Source organism: Strongylocentrotus purpuratus, unplaced genomic scaffold, assembly GCF_000002235.5.
Source record: "Strongylocentrotus purpuratus isolate Spur 01 unplaced genomic scaffold, Spur_5.0 spur5_scaffold_1, whole genome shotgun sequence".
Lineage (NCBI taxonomy): Eukaryota > Metazoa > Echinodermata > Echinoidea > Camarodonta > Strongylocentrotidae > Strongylocentrotus > Strongylocentrotus purpuratus.
The window spans coordinates 11,352,006-11,376,573 of record NW_022145594.1 but is presented as its reverse complement, the minus strand read 5'-3'; the positions used below and the strand labels follow the sequence as shown (position 1 = coordinate 11,376,573).

The 24,568-nt window shown below is 38.4% G+C and overlaps 1 protein-coding gene across 1 annotated transcript; it reads left to right on the top strand.

The window, feature by feature from the left end:
• Nucleotides 1–524: 524 nt before the first annotated feature.
• On the top strand, nucleotides 525–7,212 carry LOC105441278. The gene is made up of 4 exons (XM_030977684.1): nucleotides 525–3,456; nucleotides 3,954–4,268; nucleotides 5,419–5,508; nucleotides 6,560–7,212. Exons 1-4 carry the CDS (start codon nucleotides 585–587, stop codon nucleotides 6,694–6,696), a joined length of 3,414 nt encoding a protein of 1,137 aa, XP_030833544.1. The 5' UTR covers nucleotides 525–584; the 3' UTR covers nucleotides 6,697–7,212.
• The last annotated feature ends 17,356 nt before the right edge of the window (nucleotides 7,213–24,568 follow it).

The following is a 24,568-nucleotide window of genomic DNA, read 5'->3' as shown; positions in this document are numbered from 1 at the left end:
ACCAACAAGAAGGAGAGATGGAGGTCCACCAACAAGAAGGAGAGACAGAGGGCCACCTACATGAAAGAGAGACTCTAGGACACCAACAAGAAGGAGAGATGGAGGTCCACCAACAAGAAGGAGAGACAGAGGGCCACCTACATGAAAGAGAGACTCTAGGACACCAACAAGAAGGAGAGATGGAGGTCCACCAACAAGAAGGAGAGACAGAGGGCCACCTACATGAAAGAGAGACTCTAGGACACCAACAAGAAGGAGAGATGGAGGTCCACCAACAAGAAGGAGAGACAGAGGGCCACCTACATGAAAGAGAGACTCTAGGACACCAACAAGAAGGAGAGATGGAGGTCCACCAACAAGAAGGAGAGACAGAGGGCCACCTACATGAAAGAGAGACTCTAGGACACCAACAAGAAGGAGAGATGGAGGTCCACCAACAAGAAGGAGAGACAGAGGGCCACCTACATGAAAGAGAGACTCTAGGACACCAACAAGAAGGAGAGATGGAGGTCCACCAACAAGAAGGAGAGACAGAGGGCCACCTACATGAAAGAGAGATTCTAGGACACCAACAAGAAGGAGAGATGGAGGTCCACCAACAAGAAGGAGAGACAGAGGGCCACCAGCAAGAAGGACAGACACAAGGACATGAACAAGAAAGAAGGACTCTAGGACACCAACAAGGAGAAGACATACATATATACCAACGAGGAAAGACACAGGTCCACCAACAAGAAGGAGAGACTCTAGGACACCAACAAGGAGGAGATACACATGTCCACCAAAAAGGAGTGACAGAGGACCACCAACAAGAAAGAGGAACACAAATCCATCAACAAGGAGAGACACAAGTCCACCAAAAAGGAGTGACAGAGGACCACCAACAAGAAAGAGGAACACAAATCCACCAACAAGGGGAGACACAAGTCCATCAACAAGAAAGAGAGACTCTAGGACACCAACAAGGAGGAGATACACATGTCCACCAACAAGGAGAGACACATGTCCACCAACAAGGAGGAGATACACATGTCCACCAGCAAGAAGGAGAGACAGAGGGCCACCAACATGAAAGAGAGACACAAGTCAACCAACAAGAGATAGGGACTCTAGGGCATCAACAAGAAAGAGGAACACAAATCCACCAGCACAGGGAGACACAACAAGAAAGAGGGACTCTAGGACACCAACAAGAAGGAGAGATGCAGATTAATCAGCAAGAAGGACAGACACAAGGACACGAACAAGAAAGAGGGACTATAGGACACCAACAAGGAGGAGACATACATTTCCACCAACAAGAAGGAGAGACACAGGTCCACCAACAAGAAAGAGGGACTCCAGGACTCCAACAAGGAGAGACACAAGGACACCAACCAGTCGAAGGAGAGTTCAAAGGATTAGAACAATCTGAGCATCCACAAAACTGTGTATCTCCATCAAGTTGTTCCTCAGATGAGGAAGAGCAGTACACACGCCCAAGAAGGTTCATCTACCCTAACCTATCTAAATCATCAAGTGAACTCCAAAATCATTTTGACAGTGATGAATCTGACCTTGATCCAACATATCGACCAGAGGAGGGTAGCAACGAGGAATACAGCAGTGATGATGAGGCAACTCTTGAGATTCATCCAAGAAATGTTCAAGTGCGCAAGAGACCATCTTCTGTTATATCTACACCAGATGAAAAACCTACAAAGATTTATAAACAGTGCCTTCCAGGATCATTTTCAGGGCCAGAATTGCCACATCAGAAAACCAATGATAATATGGAAACGACACACAAACACGAGGACAAGAAAACAAGGTACAAGAAGCCATCAAGGCCATGCCCTTTCTGCAACAAAGCTTGTGGTGAAAAGCTCTCGAGACACATTTGTTTGGTACATAAGGATAAGGAGCAGGTGAAATCTGCCATGCAGCTGCCAAAGCGGGAGAGAGACAAGGTGTTCTCAAAGTTCAGGAAGGAAGGCATATACCAAGTAAATAGAGAACGTATGAAAGATGACAACCCCATTTATGAAAGAGAAAAGTTACCAAAATCAGGGAATGATGACAACCTTAAAATGTGCAGTAACTGCAAGGGCTTTTACAGCTCACATTTCTTCTGGCATCACAGGAAAGTTTGCCAAGGTGATATATGCACTCCATCTGAAGGAGTACCAGTAAACCTCATGGAAGGGAAAGATCCAGTGTATCAAAAACACCCAGACTTTGTCACTGACATACTTAGTAGATTCCAGAATGATGACGTTGGGAATACGTGTAGAACGGACAAAGTGATAGTTAATGTTGGACATCGACTGTGGACTAAACACAGATCCAAAAAAGACAAGAAACTTGAAGTAAGAAAATCAGTTATGGCTGATATGAGAAGACTTGCCACCTTATACACTGAGTTTAAGAAGAAACACGAGGTTCATGGGACTGCAGATCTCACAATGGGACATGCTGGAGACATGTTCAGTAGAGAGCACTTCGAATCTTTGACAGAGGCAATCCAGACGCTCACTTATGATGAAACTGAAGGCAAACTAAAGCCAGGACTGAAACTCTGCTTGTACTTTGTGCTGAAAAAAGCTAGCAAAATCACTAAAGCTAGTTTTCTTGTATCCAGGCTAGATGAAGATGCATCTGAGATTGACAAGTTCGTAGAGATTCTTGACTTGAACCAGAATTTGATTTTTGGGGATGCACACTACGAAATCCAAAAGAATCGCCAAGTGCGTTTGAGGAAGCCTGCAGAGCTCCCGCTTGAGGCTGACATTGAAGCATTGAAGACATACACTCAAAAGAAAGTCACAGAAATCATCTCTGATGAGTTCCTGGTTTGGGATTCTCACACATTTGTAGAGTTACGAGATCTGACTTGCTCGCGATTGACATTGTGGAATGCAAGGCGTGGTGGAGAACCCAGCAGGCTTACAACCGAAGAATGGAGAGATGCAGAAGAGGGTGTATGGATGCAGAAAGACAAGATTCATGAAGTTAAAAATCCAGCCCATCAGGAACTTTTATCTCAGCTCAAGATATGCTACCAGACTGGGAAGGGCACTAATCGCTTGGTTCCAGTCCTGTTCCCAAGAGACACTGTGAAACCTGTGCAACTTCTATGTGATCAGGAAATCCGGCATACAGCAGGAATAAGACCTGATAATAAGTACATATTCGCTTGTACTCAAATGTCTCATGACCATGTTGGAGGGTGGCATGCTCTAAAGAATGTCTCAGACAACATCAGCCTTTCGTCCAACGTTACGGTGAATGCCACCAAGAACAGGCACAGAGTGTCTACAATTTACGCATCCCTCGACTTGCCTGATGCTGACTTGGAACTATTTTACCGGCATATGGGACACTCCTCTACAATCAATCAAACAATCTACCAGACCCCACTTGCCATCCAAGAAATCACCCGAGTAGGGAGTCATCTCCATCATATAGATATAGGAGGTAGGTAAACATTTATACAAATTTTGCATTGGTTCAATGTACCATATTATATGTACAGCAAATTTATGATTATCTCGAGTTCAGATTTATAACAGCGAGGCAGTAGTAATAGAAATAAGAGCTGATATAATTTTGAATTGGGATAGCATATAGGATAATAACATCGAGCAACAAAACAACCAGTAAATGATACACCCAATTGTACATTTATATGAAAACAATTGCAAAATATTGATGGAAAAAACTTGCACCATTTCATATTCCCAAATCTGAAGCAAACCTAACGCAGAAAACAAAAATGTTCATCAAGTGATATTTACTATTTATTTATTTCATAAACTCTTTGTGTTTGGTATATATTTATTTTGTATTTGTTTGATTGCACTATTACAAATTTGTTAATTTGTTTATGCTCTCTCTCTCTTATATTGACTGTTGTTATATCGTGTATGCAAATTATTGATGTTCGCATTTTATATGTCTTTCCCTTCCCATAGGAATGAGGGCACGCAAAGAATCTGAAGCGTCTGATGACGATGGCTGCTCAAGTGCACCAGCGACCTCAAAGGATGGCTGCTCTACAGCACGGGTGAACTCTAAACATGACGACTCAACTCTAACGGTGACCTCTGAGGATGGCAGCTCAACTACACCAGCGACCTCAAAGGATGGCTGCTCTACAGCACGGGTGAACTCTGAGCATGGCAACTCAACTCTAACAGTGACCTCTGAGGATGGCAGCTCAACTACACCAGCGACCTCAAAGGATGGCTGCTCTACTGCAACATTGACCTCTGGGGATAGGTCTTCAGGTAATATGAAAGCGAAGTGTTTTTTTTTTTGCACATTGTTGCTTTGATATTAAACAGGGAGTTGTTCCCATTAACTCTGCAGTTCAACTATCACATGTGCTGAATTCATAGTTGTATTGTATTGTTGAGAATCATAGGCATGAGTTCAAAACTTGGTTCTTGTAGAATGAATCAGTTCATAAAGGTTTCAGCATATGATACAATGGAGATTCATGAAGAAAAAAAAAAGTAGTAGATTCATGCATTTATATGACAAATATTGGTGTAAAACTAATTGGATCTGCTCAGGAACGCAACACTGTATGGGAAAAGTTTATAGCTGACCATAATGAGAAGTTTTCCCAGCAACCATTGTAAATACTGAAAGATTGTGTGATATGGATACAATTTGAATCTAGCAACTGCGAGAGTAATGGTAAAGGTGTATTTGGCCTAGACATTTAAAAGTTGGAGGGACACATGGGCTCTAACTACCTGTGCGCATGCATACAGCTTGTTGATTGATTTATTCCATATTTTTTAGCCCATGTGAGCAGAATGCTCAAGTGAGATTTTGCCATCCGTTTTGTTTGAAGGGGGTATACTGGAATCAGCGTGCAGTCGGTTGGGCGGTCGCGCGGTCGGTCGAATCTTGTGTCGTGAACTACTTCCTCAGTTTTTGAACAATTCTAGTGAAATTTGGCACAAATGTTTGCCTTGGGGTGTTGATGAGCAGACACACTATAGGCCCCTGAGCAAATTTACAAACTTTTTTTTCCCCCTTGGGGCACTATGGGGAGGTTGCGAAATTCAGGTGAGCATCTAGTCTACTGGGCTCTTTTTGAGTATTTTTTATTTTATTTTTGCCACATCATATGAGATGGGGATTTGAGGTTTGCAAAACATTAATCACCCTGTTTAAATTACAGTATCTTTTGCCCATAAATAAATTGGTACATGTAGGTGTCCCGATGCTGTGGTTATGTTTCATGAGATAAAGCAAATTCAGGGGAGGGTAGTCATGCAAGCTGCAACCGGAGTGTTGTGCGTTTTAAAGTATTTTTTTCTTCTTTTCAAACATCTTTCATAGATGTAGGCACAACATGTGACAAACTGTGAAACATGTCTGAAGCGTAGAAGTATATAAGGCTTATATGTTATGTCATTACAGCCCGAAGGTACAACCGCTGGTCAAAGCAGGGAAGCAAGCAGTGCAAGCAGTATTTCTCTGCAGCAATCAAACAAGGGGAACCATTACCAGGTAAGCTTCTTTGTGTTTATGTTTAAGTGCATCTTTAGGCAAAGGGTTGAGAAAAGTTGTAATTTTGTTGTCATTTTAAAGGGCAGGAAACTGGTATAGCATGTATTAGAAGTGTGCATATAATTTATATAAAAATCAGAATATTGTGTTCCAAGAAACTAAGTTCCAGGGATCCCCAGCTTTCAGTTTTGGTAGCTTCCATTTACTAGTTTCAAGGTCTAGTCATTATTATACCCCTGCCAAACGAAGTATATAGGAATCAGCGTGTTGGCAGAAGTTGATGACAGTGGCAGAAAGTGCATTGCCATGGTAATGGCATATTATGACAAACAAAGGGGGGGGGGGGGATCTTGCGTCGCGAACTACTCCTTCAGTTTTGAACAATTACGTGATAACTCAAGTATGACTTGATGGAATATCATCAAACTTTGAGTAGGACTTGGCAATTAATAAATTTGATTTTGAGTGACACTGCAATAGCTGGGGGGGGGGGGGGGGGGGAGGGGGTTATTCCCCCATCCATCAGATGTTCTTCGTTTACGCGATAATTTGAGTATGACTTGATTGATGTCATTAAACTTGGTGAGACGGTCATGTAGGACATGACAAGTAACTCAGGACTCATTTGATTTCCCCACCCCCATCTCGGACCTCGGCCATATATCAATGTGTGGCATGTGTGTATACATGGATTATTTGTTTTACAAAAATGCATAGTCAAATTTATTGTTATTCCTATTTGATTATGCACATATGCAACTTTTTTTCCAGGAGTTCTACTTTTTTTCTTCAGTTTCCAGCATTTATGGAGAAAGTGCACTTAATTGACATTAATTGGCTTTTCATGTACTCTGAAAGATAGCTTAGTCAAATTAATAATAAGTATTGAAATTTCATATGAGTTGATAGTGCAAATATGCAAATTTGTTCAATATAATGCAGTGCGTGAGAGGGCAGAGGCATACCAGTCGACTAGTTCCTATTTAATAACCTAAGATAGTATCGATGATGACAAAGGATTTAGAATGTATTGTTCTTATTTCATACCCAGGGAGGAAGGCCTGCACCACTTTCCTGCAAAGACATCAAATCACCATGGAATGGCAGGCGGTAAGAAATAAGGTGATGAACGAAAGGAATAAAGCAAAGAAAAACTTTGATGACAGAGAGAGGAGCTTCCTAAACTAATAATATTAGTTGGGTCAGATCATATGGTCTGATTAACATCTTTTGTTGCCTTTTTTGGCACAATACATGTACCTTCACCTGTATATTCCAGTAGGTATGTGGCTTCTAAATGAATATTCATGAAAGAGCTTGCACAAGGACTCATCCTCGTTTTGTTTCAGTGTCAAGCCTGGTCCTTTATCTGCACATGCGCAACCTGTAACTTGCTCTAATTTGTGATAGAGCTGAATTGATGAAAGTCTAATATGGTGGGCAAAGAGGTCAGTTGAAACATTGGTGTAATGATGATTAATGAGCCTGAATGAAGTTAGTTTATTTCGGTTTTCCCTGCCATTGACTTAGTGTATGTATTAAAGAAAGTGCTAAATGGTTATATAGTGGACATTTTGTAACCTGGATGTATGCAAGTTAAATGAATATTAAAGGTAATACAAAGTTTTGGGAATATTTCACTAGGGTCGGAGAATAACGTTTAAATTTTCATTATCATTGTAAAACCTTGTGTACGAAAAACCGCCTCTGAATAAATTGGGCTCTAAAACGCTTTGGATTTCGAGATATTCTAATATGAAATTTATCGGTGCTCCCGATAAATTTCAAATAGCGCCTACGGTCATATAACGGTAGCTGCGACCATGAAAATCTCGGAATATGCAGTTCTGATATTAGGTTTCCAAAAGAATAGTCAAGAAACATTGCTTTAAAGCTAAAGTAATATCAATCCGGAGAGGGCGCTATACAACATAAAGAGTTTATTATCTACAATTTCATCACTTTAGACTCGATTACAACAGCGACAACGATCATTGTGTTTTGTTGGATCGTATATATGCTTCCAATATGTACATTTGAACAAAATTCATGACCCCATACCAAAACTTTGTATTACCTTTAAATTTAATTCAGGATCAAATGAAGATGACATGTATCTAATTAATGATGTAATGATGAATACTGCTTTCAGTGCATGATGAAGGTTTGGACATTAGAAATGATTGGTTGCACACTGTACAGTGAAGTGTAGTTATGCAGTCAAACTTCAAGTTCAATTCAAGTTTATTAGAGTGAACTACATATTATTAGACAAAGGGTATTTATAGTACTTGATAATGATGTCAGTTTGAGCACAATCCCTTTTCGAAGTGTTTTTGAAGAGCATCAACTTGATTCCACAAGCACAGATATTACAAAGACACTTAGATGTCATTTTACTATCTAATCTTGCATATATATGGATTGCACGTTTGCATCTAGTTGAACTTTTGTTATTGTTATTCCTGTTATTGGAATATTTTACAGCATTGCCTTTTATATGGTGTACATATTTGGCTACATCAGTGTTCTTTGTGACAAGAGTAAATAATGCTAATTTGCTCATTTAGTGCTATAATAATTACATGTGTTAATGTTTTTATTCATGAGAAATGTAGGAAAAGTATAACGATTACATTCTGACCCACTAGGTTGTAGTGTTGCATAACATTGGGCACTGTCCCTATTCATCCCAGAATAGACATCGAAATATGAAAATGACTACATCGGGATTAATTTCAGAACCGAAGATCTCCACATGTATGTTCTTTCTTTTGCTTTCATTTGTGAGGACCCAGACCAAAAATGAGATGACTTCCTTTACTAGATTCAAAAGATACAGGCAAAGTTTTGACCACATCTTAATTTTACACCTTTTTTGAGAAGCTCTGTTTTCGTTCATGCACGAGTGGTTATTCATTGGTTCATGTCAAGTTAGTCATGGTTGGGTAGAGTATGTATGTTCCAATTATATGTAGAATTTCAAGGTTAAGCATTATTAGTTTTATAAATATTTTAGAAATATAAAACTACTACTGCTACTACTACTACTACTTCTACTACTACTACTACTACTACTACTACTACTACTACTAGTCTTGTATTACTACAACTACTACTAGTAGTACTACAGTACTACTACTGCTGCTGCCACTGCTGCTACTACTGCTACTACTACTACTACTACTACTACTACTACTACTACTACTACATTGGAACCTCTTTATAACGAGGTCCTTGGGACCATGAAAATTACCTAATGTTATATCAGGTTTCTCATTATATCAGTGTAAAAAACCAAAGAAATATAAAGAGCTGGGACCAGCAAAATTACCTCGTTATAAGAGGATTTTGTTATATCCGATATCGTTATAACGAGGTTCCACTGTACTACTACTACTACTGCTACTGCTGCTACTACTACTACCACTACTACTACTACTACTTCTACTACTACTACTACCACTACCAAGGAGGTTTACTACCAAAACCACCACCACACTACTTTGTTCTGTCTCTCTCCCCTTCCTCCCTCCCTTTCCCTATTTCCAATTTTCTGTCTCTTTCTTGCCATTTCTTTATTTTCTTGCCTGATGATGTGATACACTGAAATATTTTCTTGTATTGTCTGTGCAATTTAAATTGTTTCTTTAATATTCAATGTGACTATTAATTTAATATTTTGCATTGAGATCTCTCCCATTTATATAATATATGTATTCTACTTCATGCTTATTTATAATTTTGAGCATGTGCCCAATTTTTATTGCTTGATTTTAGACTTGCTCAATTAATCCATGGTTTACCTTTGTAATAAATTCCTTGCTAATAAAATAACTAAATAGTTCCCGCGTTTTGTTTTTGCTTTTGAATGTGACCTTTTGTGGATGACCAGTTGAAGATGTGAATGCATATTTTGATTGAGTTTGTGTCCATATACACATGTCTGTGAGATTCGTTTTGTTTGGCTTGTGCTAAACGGTCGGGTCGCGTTCGGGTTCCTTTTTGAAAGTTAGCATATGGTGTCTTCACATGCAAGATTCTTTTTCCTTTTCATATTTTTCTTATAGTATACAAATCCATTCATATGACATTGATAATGATATTATGATTTATAAAGAGGATAGTTATAATTATGATAATGGGATAATGATAATGGTAAAAACTGTTGCGCACCTGTTGCGCCCTGGATCCGCCACTGCATGTCATATCGAGTATTAACAAAAACAAAGGACATGTGCGAATATACCTCCACACAAGAAAAAAAATGATAAAAAAAACATTAATAATAACATAGACAAAATAATCGATAAACTTGTACTTCAAGGAGACACAAATATGTCTCCATTGAGTGGGTGTTTCCTAGAAGTAATGCATGTCTTCAAAGACCCAGAAAGTTTCCAGTTTGTGGAATTAAATCAAATAACAATAATAATAATGATGATGATAATATTTCTATAGATCTGACATTTGGGAGACATTTTGGTGTTATTATACCTACTTATAGGAGACACCCACATGAAGGAGACATTTTCGTGTTAATAAACAAGAATTTATAACAATGTTAATAGAAATGATAATAATGATAATAGTTATTATAATTATAACGATAATAGTAATTTAATATAGACTAAGCCTATGTGCAATCCTTATAACCCTTTAGGCTTGTATGAAGACTAATAGTATGTTCAAAAATCTATAAAGCAAAACATACATTTTAATTATGTTACATTTATATATATATATATACATATATGTGTGCATGCTCAGTATCACTATCATTAGGAGACATGTCTCCCAATAGTATGAGAAAGACAAAATGTCTCCCTTTTGTTGCTCAGATAGTAATGAAACGTAAAGGAGACATAAATTACGACGGTATATCTTTTACCGAAAAAGTGTGTCTTTGAGGGTAAAAAGTAATTAAGTAATTGAAAGACTCTGGTTTGAAGATCTTTTCTGCGAAATAAAAACGAAAGTTTGTATGCTTGTTTTAACTTTATGGTACCATTTTGCTACTGTCTCCAAAATATTGATTTTTATCACATGTCTTCCGTATGTGCAATCCATAGTTATATATATATATATATATATATATATATATATATATAAGAATGAGGAACCAGCAAGAAAAAAAAAACAATTAAGTCTTATATGGTGCTGGTCCCTTGCGACATAATAAAGAATGCTAACCTATAACACTTAACACCTTACACATAACACCTAACAACTATTACCTAACATCTAACACCTGATTGCATATATAAAAATCAGCCTAAGTTTAGAACACCTATATGCTTAGAACATGAGTAGTCATAAACACGGCTTGAAGCAAGTTTCAAACGTGGGAACAAGTCATTTTTGTTTCAGCAATACATTTCCAAAATATCTAATACATTTGTAGGTACTTCCCAGAAGAAGACCACGGAATTCAAAAACTAAGCAAGAAAACAGGCCTCGGCCCATGGTCTAAACGCCCTCATTACAAAAGTGAAATACTCATACAATAAGACATTTATGTTTTTGTTAGCATTGTCATATTTTAACATAAGTTTATGTAGTAATTGGCGATGTATGACGGAAAGCAGAGGCCAACGAACAAGATGACAACCAGGAAGAAAGAAAGGAAGAAAGAGGAGGGAGAGAGTAATTCTCCTTCACATAGTATCAAAAGGTACATAAAAGCTGTGAAATATCAAAAACAGTCATCTGACAGAAGCCAAAAGCTACTGACAATTAACTCATAGTAAAAGCCCTGCTTGCTTTGAACTGACGTACGATGCAAGAATCGGATGTAAAATTAGCCCTTTAGACCCTTCCAGCTTACTAAAAGATAAAGGTGAGTTCTGGTTTAAAAAAAAAATTCTCACAGAATCAAACGAAAATTACACTGAATGTTGAAGATTACAAATACATGTCATTTGCCAAACACTTTTGGTAGAAAATACTGGCTGAGTAATGAGCATAGAAAGATTAGGAAATCAAGGTTAGTAGCCCCCGACACCATTTGTGTAGTCCCATATACATCTTTCTGTGTACAGTACTTGTTACTTTACCAAGACTGGGCCAAATTTATTACGATTTTGAGGACTCCAGAACTCTGCAGTACACACCAACACTTACATGCTACATGATCAACTTTTTCTGATCCATTCCACACTTTTTCTTTCACAATGCAATCGCATGACCAGAACTCACCATTATCTTTAAATGATTAATGCGTGGTATGGTGAATAACATAATTGGCGTAGGTCTACCTATATAACACTACTAGGCAATGGACCACAAAATTAGTATTTCAAATCAAGACGAGGTAAACGAGCTATTATTATTATTATTATTATTATCATGAACGGACGTAGTAAACGGAACAGACCTGATTAAAGCATTAATATTTAACTCCGAGGCCCACATCAGTGCACAGTGAAAAATATAATCCAGTAATTATTGTATGAATTTTTGATAAAGTATGGGACAATGGAAATCACACAAATTGCCATTTTAGTCATCAGTTTGTGACATCATGTCCTCACTATTTATCAATTGCTTTTTTATACATGTATTTTGATCCCATTAATTTTCCTTTTTATCCCCCCCAAACTTGATTTCCCCATGCCTTTGCACAGGTTATATAATTTGTATCATATTGCGTACATGAAATTTCACAAAGTCTGTTATAAACTTTGAAGAATTGATACTAATTTCTGAATATCATATACTCAGAATTATTGATTTTTATATAAATAGTTTATCAAAGTTCACATTTTTCATGATTTAACTGAGGAAAAAATTATTCTATATTTGTGCACCCACAGACAAAAAATATTACTATCAATATAACTTTGATGCTGGTGTGAAGAAATAATATTCTTAGGGGTTAAATGGGAAATTTATATTATCAATATAAAAATATAAAAAATTAGTGGATAGTGAGGCAATGACGTCACAGACTCATGAGTGAGTTGCCAATTTGTCCTGTGATTTCCAAAGTTTTTTCATGTCATTTAGAATTCATAACTTTCCTACTAGTTATCCAATTTTGCTCAAACTTGTTTTGATTGGTTTGTCTGATTTGTCTACTTTTATTGGAAATAAGTTATTTTGGAGTGGACTTCCCGAATCTGCGACCAGGAATAGAAAATTAAATTTTATCACATTTTCAGATCTTGACTTGCGGGTCAAATTACCGCGTACGGGATGTGTAGGCTGAATGGGACCGAATTTTAATAAGCAGTACCTTCTTTCGTTATGAGCAATAAATTGTTGCGTAATATCCAATTACAATTAACTATCATCACTAATAGGCCATACAGATTGCAACGTACATCACTGTGTTTATAAATAACTGACAATGTCAGGCGCGGATCCAGGGGGGGGGGCCGAGCGTGCCTTGGCCCCCCCCCCCCCCGCAAAAAAAAAAAAAAGAGAAGAAAGGAAAAGAAGGGAAAGGGAAAAGGAGAAAAAGGGAAAGAAAGAAGAGGAAGAAGAAAAGAAAAGGGGAAGAAGGAGATCGGGGGGCCGAAAGGGCCTTGCCTCCCAGGCTGTTAACACCCCCCCCCCCCCAATCAAAACAAATAAGAGAGAAGGAAGGAAAGGGAAAGAAAAAAAAGGAAAAGAGGAGATACTGGCGTACTGATAGGTGGGGGGGGGGCTTGGGAGAAGTCAAATTCAAACGTGGTTTATTTCTAATTCCACAACGGTGGATTACAAATAATGCTGAAATGACATAATTTCCGAAATTTTTCCTCACTTTTTAGTAAATTATACGTTTGTATGTGTTTCAGGGCTCAAATTAATTTTTCGTCCACGGGGGCTCTTCCCCCGAAAAAAAGAGCCCCCGTGAGCCTTCTCACGGGGGCTCTTTTTTATACAAATATCCATTTAATTGGTACCTATGATACTCTTCAATTATTTGCTATTTCATCATTATCATTTCAATCAGCATTTTCCCTCTTACAAATTTACAAGCTACATAGCTGTTACTGGCCTGTGTATATAATATACGCATACAACACTGATCTTTGTGATGTCTTTAACGTGACATATCTTCTTCTCCCCTTGCAAAGGAAAAAGAAAACATGGTCATTAAAAGGGATTAAGCGACAAATAATGATTGTGATTGAAACTGATGCGAATATTCGTTTGAATAAGCACTGCTATTCACCCGAAACTTCTTTTTAAAAACAACTTTTACAAATCTCAGCCATGCTTACTGAGTTGAGACGTTCCATTCAATTTAAAATACCCATTACATAATACACTTCTCCTAATCTCAAAGTGATCTTACAGCACAGTGGCAGAATTGCATGGCTGAGATCGTTTTCTTCCTCTAATGATTAAATGAAACGTAAAAGCTTCCGCGCTTCGCGCGGGAGGGGGAACCTGAATTCAGACGAGGATTAAGAGTCGAGAACTGTACAACGAATCGTTTTCTTCCTCTAATGATTAAATGAAACGTAAAAGCTTCCGCGCTTCGCGCAGGAGGGGGGGGCTGAATTTAGACAAGGATTAAGAGTCGAGAACTGTACAACGAATCGTTTTCTTTCTCTAATGATTTAATGAAACGTAAAAGCTTCCGCGCTTCGCGCGGGAGGCGGGGGAGAGGAGGGGGAGGGGGGGAACCTGTATTCAGACGAGGATTAAGAGTCGAGAACTCTACAACGACTCGTCTTCTTCCTCTAATAATTTAATAAATCGTAGAATTTTCGGCGCTTCGCGCGGGGGGGGGGGGGGGGAACTAAATTCAGACGAGAATTATTTCCGAGAACGGTACAACGAATCGTCTTCTTTCTCTAATAATATAATGAAACGTTAAAGCTTGGGAGGGGGAAACTCCCCCCCCCCCGCATTACGTCACTGTTGGTCACCATTACGTACAAAAAATTTGGCTCGCACAATTTCAAATTTGGGCCCCCCCCCCCCCCCCTAAGAAATCCTGGATCCGCGCCTGGACAATGTAATGATGCGGGTCGATAAAGAAAATTGATTCAGTTATCGTATTGATATATCAATCATGGTATAATAATGAGAGGCGGATCTTGACTTTCTGGCTGGGAAGGGGGAGGGGGAACGGGACACAAGTCCGAGAAATGTGTAAGAAGCAAATGGGAGAGAGAGAGAGAGAGAGAGAGAGAGAGGGAGGGAGTGAGAGAGATTGGGAAAGAGGGAGGGGGAGAGAGAGGGAGATGGAGATAGAGAGAGGGAGGGAGAGAGAGAGATATATATATAGAGGGAGTGAGAGAGAGAGTAAGACAGTGAGAGAGAGAGTAAGACAGTGAGAGAGAGAGTAAGACAGTGAGAGAGAGAGGGGGGAGTGAGAAAGAGAGAGGAAGAGAGAGAGATAGAGAGAGAGAGAGAGTGAGAGAGAGAGGGGAAGAGAGAGGGAGAGAGGGGGAGAGAGAGAGAGAGAGAACGAGAGAGAAAAGGGGGAACCAAACATAATTATAAAGGAAAAGGGAAATCGCATTTTTGTGCTTCATTTTTTGTTAATGTAACTTATTTTGATTGTACATATATTTTGATGGTTCAAGTTCAAGTTCAAGTTCAGTTTGTTTCACATCCAATAAAAAAACTTACAGCATTATGACATTCAAAATACAATTATACAAAATGCAATATATATAAAATATAATAAGAACAAATACAACAACAACAGTAACACTGAAACGAGCATGGTTGAATAAATAAATGAATTGAAAAGAGTCAACATCGTTTGACAAGGAAGAATTTGTTCTGATAGGCTTTTTATCACAGTTGCATTTAAGGAAAGAAAACCTAAATCTAAGTCGAATTGTTGGCTATGAAATCCACAGTTTAAAAAAAATCGAGGTTCACGGACAGGTTATGTTTATTTTCATATTTCACAATTCATGTTACACATTGCCACCTGTTTATACAAGAAATGATACATATAATACATGATACAAATAAGAATATTTCATATGTATTTCCGATTAAAAAAACGTTCATGAAATATATAACACCACCTAGGTTTGCTTGTAGTTACTAGTAAATCATGGAAAGCGTACAATTGGAAATGAGAATTTGAAGTTGAGGTGCACGCTCCAGAGGGTAAAAATGTTGATGATAACGATAATACTACATTTATGATATCAATTATAATGTTAATACACCTGTAACAGTAATGACAATAATAATAATTAAATCATAATAATTGAATAATAATAATAATAATAATAATGATGATAATATTGTTAATAATGAAAATTATATGTATAGTATTAAAATTAAAATAACAGTTGTTGGAACGAGCAAGAAACGGTTAAAAAAGTGTAAGTAAATAAGTTTCATCATAAGTGCATCAAATACAAGAAAAAACATAAACTATTAATATGACTTTGATAACCGTATGATCGTAAATTCTACAGTACACGTGCGTATTCCAACCTCAAATTATACTCATGATCTGAACTGAATTATGTCTTGTAATTATAGACTGGTTACCATTTATTGAGATAGTAGTCCAATTTCACGAACTCGTCGTATCTGTCACAGAGCGAGATTGATGACGAGCACCAGGGACCCGTTTCACAAAGCCCTTTTACAATGACAAATGACAAAATTCAGTGACAAGTCTGCTGATAACCAATCAGAAGCAAGGATTTCAGTAGCTTATAACAAAAACTATCATTTGTCACTGATGACAAGTTTTGTGAAATGCCCCCCTGGCCTTTTGCCACACGTTCATCTATAGCATGGAAGTGATATGCGGGCTCGTTTCCGAGTGCATATATCGGAAGCTTTTGGGCGAGGTCGTTGCGGATGGGGAGGGGGAGGCCACAACCAGCTCCATCACCCGTTAAAAAAAAAAAAGCTCCGTGGTATACCTTAAATTTTTTGTTTTATTTTATTTTCTGCGATTATCAACATAATACAAAGCAATATACAATCTAGGTATATAATGTATTATCAACAAAAGTCAAATTACATATATAATCGTATCATAATCAAAATCAATTAAATAGTTATAATACCTCTCAAAAAACACATAGTTGACAAGTTTTTTTAAAATTGAAAAGAGCAGGAAACAGCCATCTTAAGCTAGAGTTTTAACGTAATCACAGCCTCAGGAAATGAACCTATATGGGCGACCAAACTTATAACATATACAGTATAATTAGAAATAGATAAATTGTAACAGCCACATAATGAAGGAAACCAACTTTTTACAAAGGCATAAACGGTATGTTTGGAGCCAGAGGGCATTAACTTGCATAGTTTAACACAAACTTAAAGCCCTTCTCCCTCCAAAATATGAAACATGTAAAGAAAATGAGCCCCCAGTTTTGTTTTTGTGCCACGTTTCAACTTATATACCCCAAAGTCATGAACATAAAATCTGCCAAACGTTATTTTTGCCTCTCAGTGGTGATGTGAGTTTTTAGATTGGTAATCGTATTCTTTCATCGGGGGGGGGGGGGGGGGGGGGGGTGGTTGCATTGTAGCCCTCCCTGAATACGTCCGTGGCTAAGGAGATGGTGGTGTATTCAAAAGTATACGAAAGAGTTTAAGAGTGTAACCTTCGCGGACGGATAGATGTTACTGCGAGGCGTAATTCACCATAATCAGGAGAGCGTTAGAGCATGCGTTCCGCCTTCCAAAGCAGTAATCATTTATTATAACGACTTTCGTGCTCTATTTTTTCAATCACGTTTGATACAGTTTAATTCCTTGCTCTTAAAGGTAAAGACCAGTATGGGAAACGCCCCAATTTCAAAAAATGAAATGGAAGCTCTTATTACCAATCATATTGTGAAAGGATTTATGTTTTGACTAATACATGATGATAACAATTTTGCCGAGAAACCGCCTACTAATTGATATATTTGGTAAATTAGTTTATCTACATGGTCTGTGAGAGATAAACGCACGTGTCGCGCACGTGTGCGTATAGTCCCATATACATCTTTCTGTGTACAGTGCTTGTAACTTTACGAAGACTGGGCCAAATTTATTATCATTTTGATGATTCCAGAACCTTGCAGTACACACCAACACTTATATGCTAGATGATCAACCTTTTCTGATCGATTCCACAACGTTTCTTTCACAATGCAATCGCATGACCACAACTGTTCTTTACCTTTAACGCATTATTTCATGATATTTATGCGATTTGTCCACTAATAAGGGACGTATTTTAAATATATTAACCGGTCGTGGTAAATTGCGGCTCAAGGGTTTTTGGTGCAAAATATCCATTCAACATTGTTAACATATTACCTTCAGAGGTTAAGATGACAATACTTCAACCTAAATTCGCAAAAAAAACACACAAATATATGCCCAAATGTTCAATGTTGAAGTGCATTCGCGATATCTATCCAGGCCGGATCGATATGATAATTTACCAAATATATCAATTAGTAGGCGGTTTCCGAACCGAATCAAAGTCAAAGTCAAAGTCAAATAAAGGTTGAATCCTGCAGGTTAAAAGTATCAATCTGACATTTTTAAATAGCGGTCACTCCTCGGCCCTTTGAAATGATAATTTAAGTATTTAACATTACATTTGTTTAGAGTGTTAATGCAATCTGTGTACTTGCCAGAAATATCGCTTTCCCACTAGCCCTCAAAATCTTAATTTATTCGTTCACCTCGTTCTACCCCTTCCGATAAAATCAAAGAGATGGATGTGTAATTTGGCTCAGGTGTCGTTAGCTGGCACGAATGAGTCGGAACGAAACACATCGACGCCCTGATGAGAGTCATCATCATTTGGCTTGTGGAGTGATGGGGAGTATTGCTAGAACGAGACGGATTGATGGGTGGTTGGTTGGATGGAGGAGGAGGAGGAGAAGGAGAAGGAGGAGGAGGAGAGAGAGCGAGAGAGAGAGAGATAAAAAGAGAGATAAAATTAGAGAGAGAAAAACAAAGAGAGAGAGAGAGAGGAAGAGAGAAAGAGAGAGAGAGAGATACATACAGTGTATAGAAAGAGGGAGAAAGTGATACATAGAGAGAGAGAGAGAGAGGGAGAGAGAGAGAGAGAGAGAGAAAGACACAGACAGAGAACATTATCAGGGAGTGCATAAAGAGAGGGACAGAGAGAGAGAACGTTATCAGAAAGTGCATAGAGAGAGGGAAAGAGAGAGAGAGAGAGAGAGAGAGAGAACGTTATCAGAGAGTAAATATAGACAGGGACAGAGAGAGAGAGAGAGACAGAGAGACAGAGACAGAGACAGAGAGAGAGAGGGAGAGAGAGAGAGAGAGAGAGAGAACATTGTCAGGGAGTGCATAGAGAGAGGGACAGAGAGAGAGAACGTTATCAGAAAGTGAATATAGACAAGGACAGAGAGAGACAGAGAGAGACAGAGAGACAGAGACAGAGACAGAGAGAGAAGAGAGAGAGAGAGAGAGAGAGAGAGAGAGAGCACGCTAGGAAGTTGATAGAATAGAGGTGGATACGGGATTCTCTGACCGAGAGGGGGGGGGGGGGGTATTTTGTGGAGCCATCGTTCGGTTTCAAACATCTTTAGAAAAGAAACAAATTTTATAGAGCCATTAAGACTTGATACCAATAACAAGTCTGATAAGCAAAAACGAAAAAATGAATTAGATGAATATTGATGACGATTATGATAATTATTTAATAATCATAACAAAAACAACAACGTCAATAAAAACAACAAGAACAAAAAAAAACAGCAACACCAACAACAATAATGATGACTATATTAATGATTTTAATAACAACAATAATATATAAGAACAATTATAATAAAGATAATAATAATAATATAAATAATATTAATAATAATCATCATAATCATACATTATGATAATAATCATGTCGTGATAATTTCCACAATTTTACAGGTAATAATGTCTTTGATGTTATTACCTGTGGATATAATAATCTACAGATAATACAAGTACATATAATATACCTGATATAATGCGCATCTGATACTGTAAAAAGGAAATGATAAGAGTAAAACATATTTAAAAAAACAATGACGTTACCAAACGATTTATTACTTCTCTCTACTAACTTAGGTTTCAAGGGATATTTCCAAACCTACTTATGTATTTTGCCTACTTATCCGGCCATTAATGCATAAAAAGCTGCCCATGAATAGCCCTATTGTGAGAAGAATTCTTGGGAAACGTGTCATGTTTTTGTGGAAGATCGAACGCTTTCCTTGAGTGCTTATATCAGTAGCCTCTAAGTATTGGAAGATATGAGGAAAATACTATACTTTCACGACAACAGAGATAGAGAGAGAGAGAGAGAGAGAGTGAGAGGGGGGGGGGGGGGGGTGAGAGAAAGAAAAAGAGAAAGCAAAGAAGAGGGACAAAATCATATACATGGGGAAATGAATGCAATGAACTTTACCGAGAGAAAGAGAGATAAGGAAGAAGAAGAAAAAGGAAAAAGAAGAGAAGGAGGAGGAGAGTGATGATGAGGTGAAAATAAAAGGTAGAAAAAGGAGATATCTAAACATTTCTTTTTATCACGAATTATTTGTTGTAAAACTTAATTGATTCAACATGGATAGAAGTGAAGAGATGGGAAGAACTATATAGAGAAAGAGAGAGAGAGAGAGAGCGAGAGAAAGAGAGAGAAAGAGAAAGAGAGAGAGAGAGAGAGAGAGAGAGAGAAGAGAGGGAAACACAAATGGGGGTATCTCACTGAGCGGCGAATGCTAACGAACGTTGCGAATTTGGATTCGCCAACTATTCTGACTAATGTTGGCGAAAATCACGGTTTGCCTCTGCGACATTTAGCGACTTTCAGCAATAATTAGCAACATTTGAGCGAATGCCGGTTTGCGAAAGTGTTTGCGAAGGCAGTTGGCGACTATATTAGCGACTGTAAGCAAATGTTAGTGACAGTTTTTGCGACCTTTTGCTAACTCCTGTGTGTGTGTGTATATTGGGTTTTTACAGACCTGTATCAATCAGATATGATTATTTATGTCTGGGACCGACCTTTAAACGTCACCATCCGAAGGACGAGTTTCGAACCTGCGTCCTCGGCTGAATCAGTTTGTAACTTCCACTTTTTAGCTGGATTACAGGCGCACGCCACAACGCCTAGTTGTGGCGGACAGTTGCTAAAATCGATTTGATAACTCCTGGTTCGATGGGTCTATTTTATATAGAAACCATATAGTCACGTGGTCGCTAGCATTGGCGAATCAACAAGAACTTCAGCGACACCGTTTAAAACCGTTTGCAAAGGTTTGACGCTTACGACTGTTTTGCACATGCTTGCAACTGTTTGCGATAATGAAAACTGTTGGTGAACTTTCTTGCAACCTTTTACGAACCCTGGCGAAACCCCAACTTCGCTACGTTCGCAAGCATTTGCCGCTCAGTGAGATACTCCCTTTAAAGACCGTCAATACTACTGGGCAAGAAGGGATTAGACCACACAGCGAGGTCACTGACAGGTGGCTATCTCATTAACTCAGCTCTCAACTAACATAAGAAAAAGAGGATCAAGGGGACCAACAGGCACCGATTGGGAAGTTTTCTATATAGAGGGAGCAAGTAGCTACAAGTAGGACAGTGGGGCTTTAAGGAAGGAACAGATTTTGCATGAATGCACCTTCGCTCTACCATAGGCTACCTTTCTAAAGGTGAAAAAGAAATAGTCAAATAAAACCCTGGTTGTTTTGTATGGAGTCACTAACCGTGTTACTGATGGCATTGAATAATAGAAGTGGACGATTTTGGGAAAATATGCCCTTTTCTGCGTGTCGCCTTAACACGGTAGAATGCACGCACCTAAGTGCACGGTATTTGATGGTACGATGCGGTGTTCACCACAATACGTATCCTACGCTGCTTTCCAACGCAGTAGCATTAAGAGAGTCATTGTGGTTTATGCAATAGGACTTAAGAAGAGTTAATTACGGATATCCATTCGTGGATTTATCCCTTGCAGGAAAACAAATCCAACGAAATCATTGCAATCTGAGGAGACTTTTTCCACGCAGGAGTGACACGACGAGGAATATCGCATGCTTATCGAGGACATAACATTGCTAGCACTTAGTGCATTGCACGGAGGCGCCATCGAAACGCTCTAGTGGTACACCCGGGCTGCTTCGGGAAGGTGATTTCCGCATTTGAGGGTTGATATTTGCGTGACTGGTTGCAGAATAGAGAAGGTGAGTTTTTTTTGCAATCCGGATTGATCGGTTGATTTGGAATCGGCAGAGTGGAAACGTGTGGAAACGTGTGAGTGTGTTTGTGCGGTAGTCCCAATCGGATCAAATCCAATTTAATCACTGTTATATCACATCATCAAAATATAAACAACTAACACAAACCAAAACTACCATATAATTGGAACAGATATACAACTTACACGCCTAACTTACTAAAAAGGGAGTGACAAATAATCACGAAATAAACAGGTACATTGTAAATACATCAGGTAATCATGAATAATACAAATAAACAATAACAAATGATTGAATAATGATACGTGATAAATGGAATGACTTTGTTGTCTTCAAAAGGGCGAGGTCAGAGGGTGATTATGTTTCCATCCCTTACCTGGATTCGTGTGTCTCTTTTTTTCTTCTATAGACGTGTATCAATCCGATATAATTGTGTACGTCTAAATTGGGACCGACTTTTAACGTCACCATCCGAAACGTGTGACTCAGGTTTACTTTACTTTACTTTACTTTACTTTAAAACACGATGTTGTAGGTCTAAGCCTGTTCATCGATCCAGGATTCTTCCGTGATTACTGCTATTTTGTGGAGGGAGGAGGTTGTGTAATAACATGAGACAATAGACAACACCTAGACCGGCTCATACAGAAGGCTTACTGGTACACTCTTTGACCAGTGACTATCAAGTCTATTCTTAAAAGAGTTTACCGACCCAGCTGCCACAACGTTTTCTGGGAGACCGTTCCACAGTTCCACGACTCTATTGCTAAAAAAGTATTTTCTTATATCTAGCCTTGAATATTTCTTTTCAAGTTTTCTAGAGTGACCTCGAGTTCGATCTTCTGTACTCATCTTAAAGGGCATCTCTTGCACAGTGTACAAGCCATTCACGTACTTATACACATCGATCATGTCCCCCCTTTTACGCCTGTGAACAAGAGTTGGTAGTTTGAGTTTGGTCAAGCGCTCCTGGTATGTTAAATTTCTAAGGCCAGGAATAATCTTTGTTGCACGTCTTTGTACGCTCTCCAACATTCTCTGTTCTCCTAATCTGTATGGGGACCATGCGGCTTGTCCATATTCTAAAATGGGCCTAACGAGGCCTTTAAACAAAAACGGCATAGTATCAGAATTGAGGTACATAAATGTCCTACGGATAACTCCAAGTACTCGATTCGCTTTGAGAACTGTTTGGGAAATGTGATCTTTAAATGAGTCAGTTCGTAGGTGAACACAGAGAGCTCCTGTACCACTCTAGACCAACTTATATACTATATTCCTATTATCAGTGACGTAGCATACATGCAAATCCACCCATTAAGTTGATCTCGTTGTTTTCTTTGATTTTCTCGTCCTTTTCTTATTCAATAGTCCATTGAAAGCTGGATCAGTTGGACCATTCTTTAGTGTAAAAAGTCATACAATCACATAATCCAAAGTGAACGCCCCTGATCTCTTCTTTAAGAACGTTAACAAAAACACCATGCATTCATTGATTGGAGGACAATGTCGACTGATTCTGATTATGGGTAGCCTACTATTTTTTGTCGTTAGTAACAAAGATTAATGGATCTCCTTGGATTAACGATAAAATACTTGACTTTCGCCCTGAGAGAGGGAATTCAATTCTTTTGCACGTAAACTAAGGATGTTGAAACATCCTATGACAAATTTATTCAAATGACATATACACTTCGTGAGAGAAAACAAAAATGCTTTTCCTCAACCGAAAGCCTGTTCTCTGCTTAAGCACACGATGTCATATTCATGATGTATATATATGACTGCGTCAATGAAAGCCTAGAGCATTGACGCTCCATGCAAGATAGATACATGTATTACACAATAAGTGACTGAAAAATGAAAAATATAGACATTTCAATAACTTACTGGACACTGACGCATGCATGGACCCAAAGCTTCCACATGCTTAATTGGCGCAGGTATTGACGCAATCGAAATTACGCCTCTTGTGCAACTAGTAGTAGCGGACAAGAAACTCCGTTGTGATCATTGACGTGTCATGCGAAAGTGAAATTACACAAAAAATGAAAAAGCGCAGACATTTCAATGACTAACTGTCAACTAAAGCAATATCTGTCTATCTACATCCCATAGCTTGGAAGCCTTGGGGCGACAATAAAATGGACCTTAATACACTGACGCATGCATGGACTCATTGCTTTAACATGGTTAATTGGCGCAGGCAGGTATTGATTATTGACGCAATCTTTGACACATTGCTTGTAACTGGAATCAGCGGCGGACATTAAACTTTGTCGGGAGCTATAGTGTGCTTATTGTTCTCGCGCTTTTGAGCGGCTGTAATAACAACCCCTTTAAAGAACAGTAAACATTTTAAAAGAGGATAACCTATGTCGATTTAAGCTCCCTTAATATATTTAAAGGGATCGTTTAACAATGTTAAATCTGAGATACACGGACCTACGTGTTATCAGTGTCTGTGATATGGTGTAATATTGAAGCCCTACAAAAATTGCGCTTCAAAATGATCAAGAAGTGCCTCAAAAATTAAAAATCTTTGAGTGACCAGTTTTACCATACTCGTTTTCCCCAATAGACTGTAGTGTTATGAAAACCGTCAGGCGAACGGTTTTCAAAATTTGTAATTCCAATCATAAATATCTTGATAATCAGACAGGCGATCGGCTGGTAAAAGTCATGGGGTTCCTGACTGACCTAAAGGTTTATAATTATCATTGCATCATGAGCTAAATCCTAAATTTTGTTTCAGAATCTGAGACAAAGTTACCGGATCCCTTTAAGAAGAATTGCATTTAAGTCGACTGTGAATCTTTAGTAGATTTCCAGACCTTGTAAAACTCTCCAATGCCGAGGTGTTTTGTTGTAGAGTACAATCTCTGAATAGTCTACTGGCTTATTTA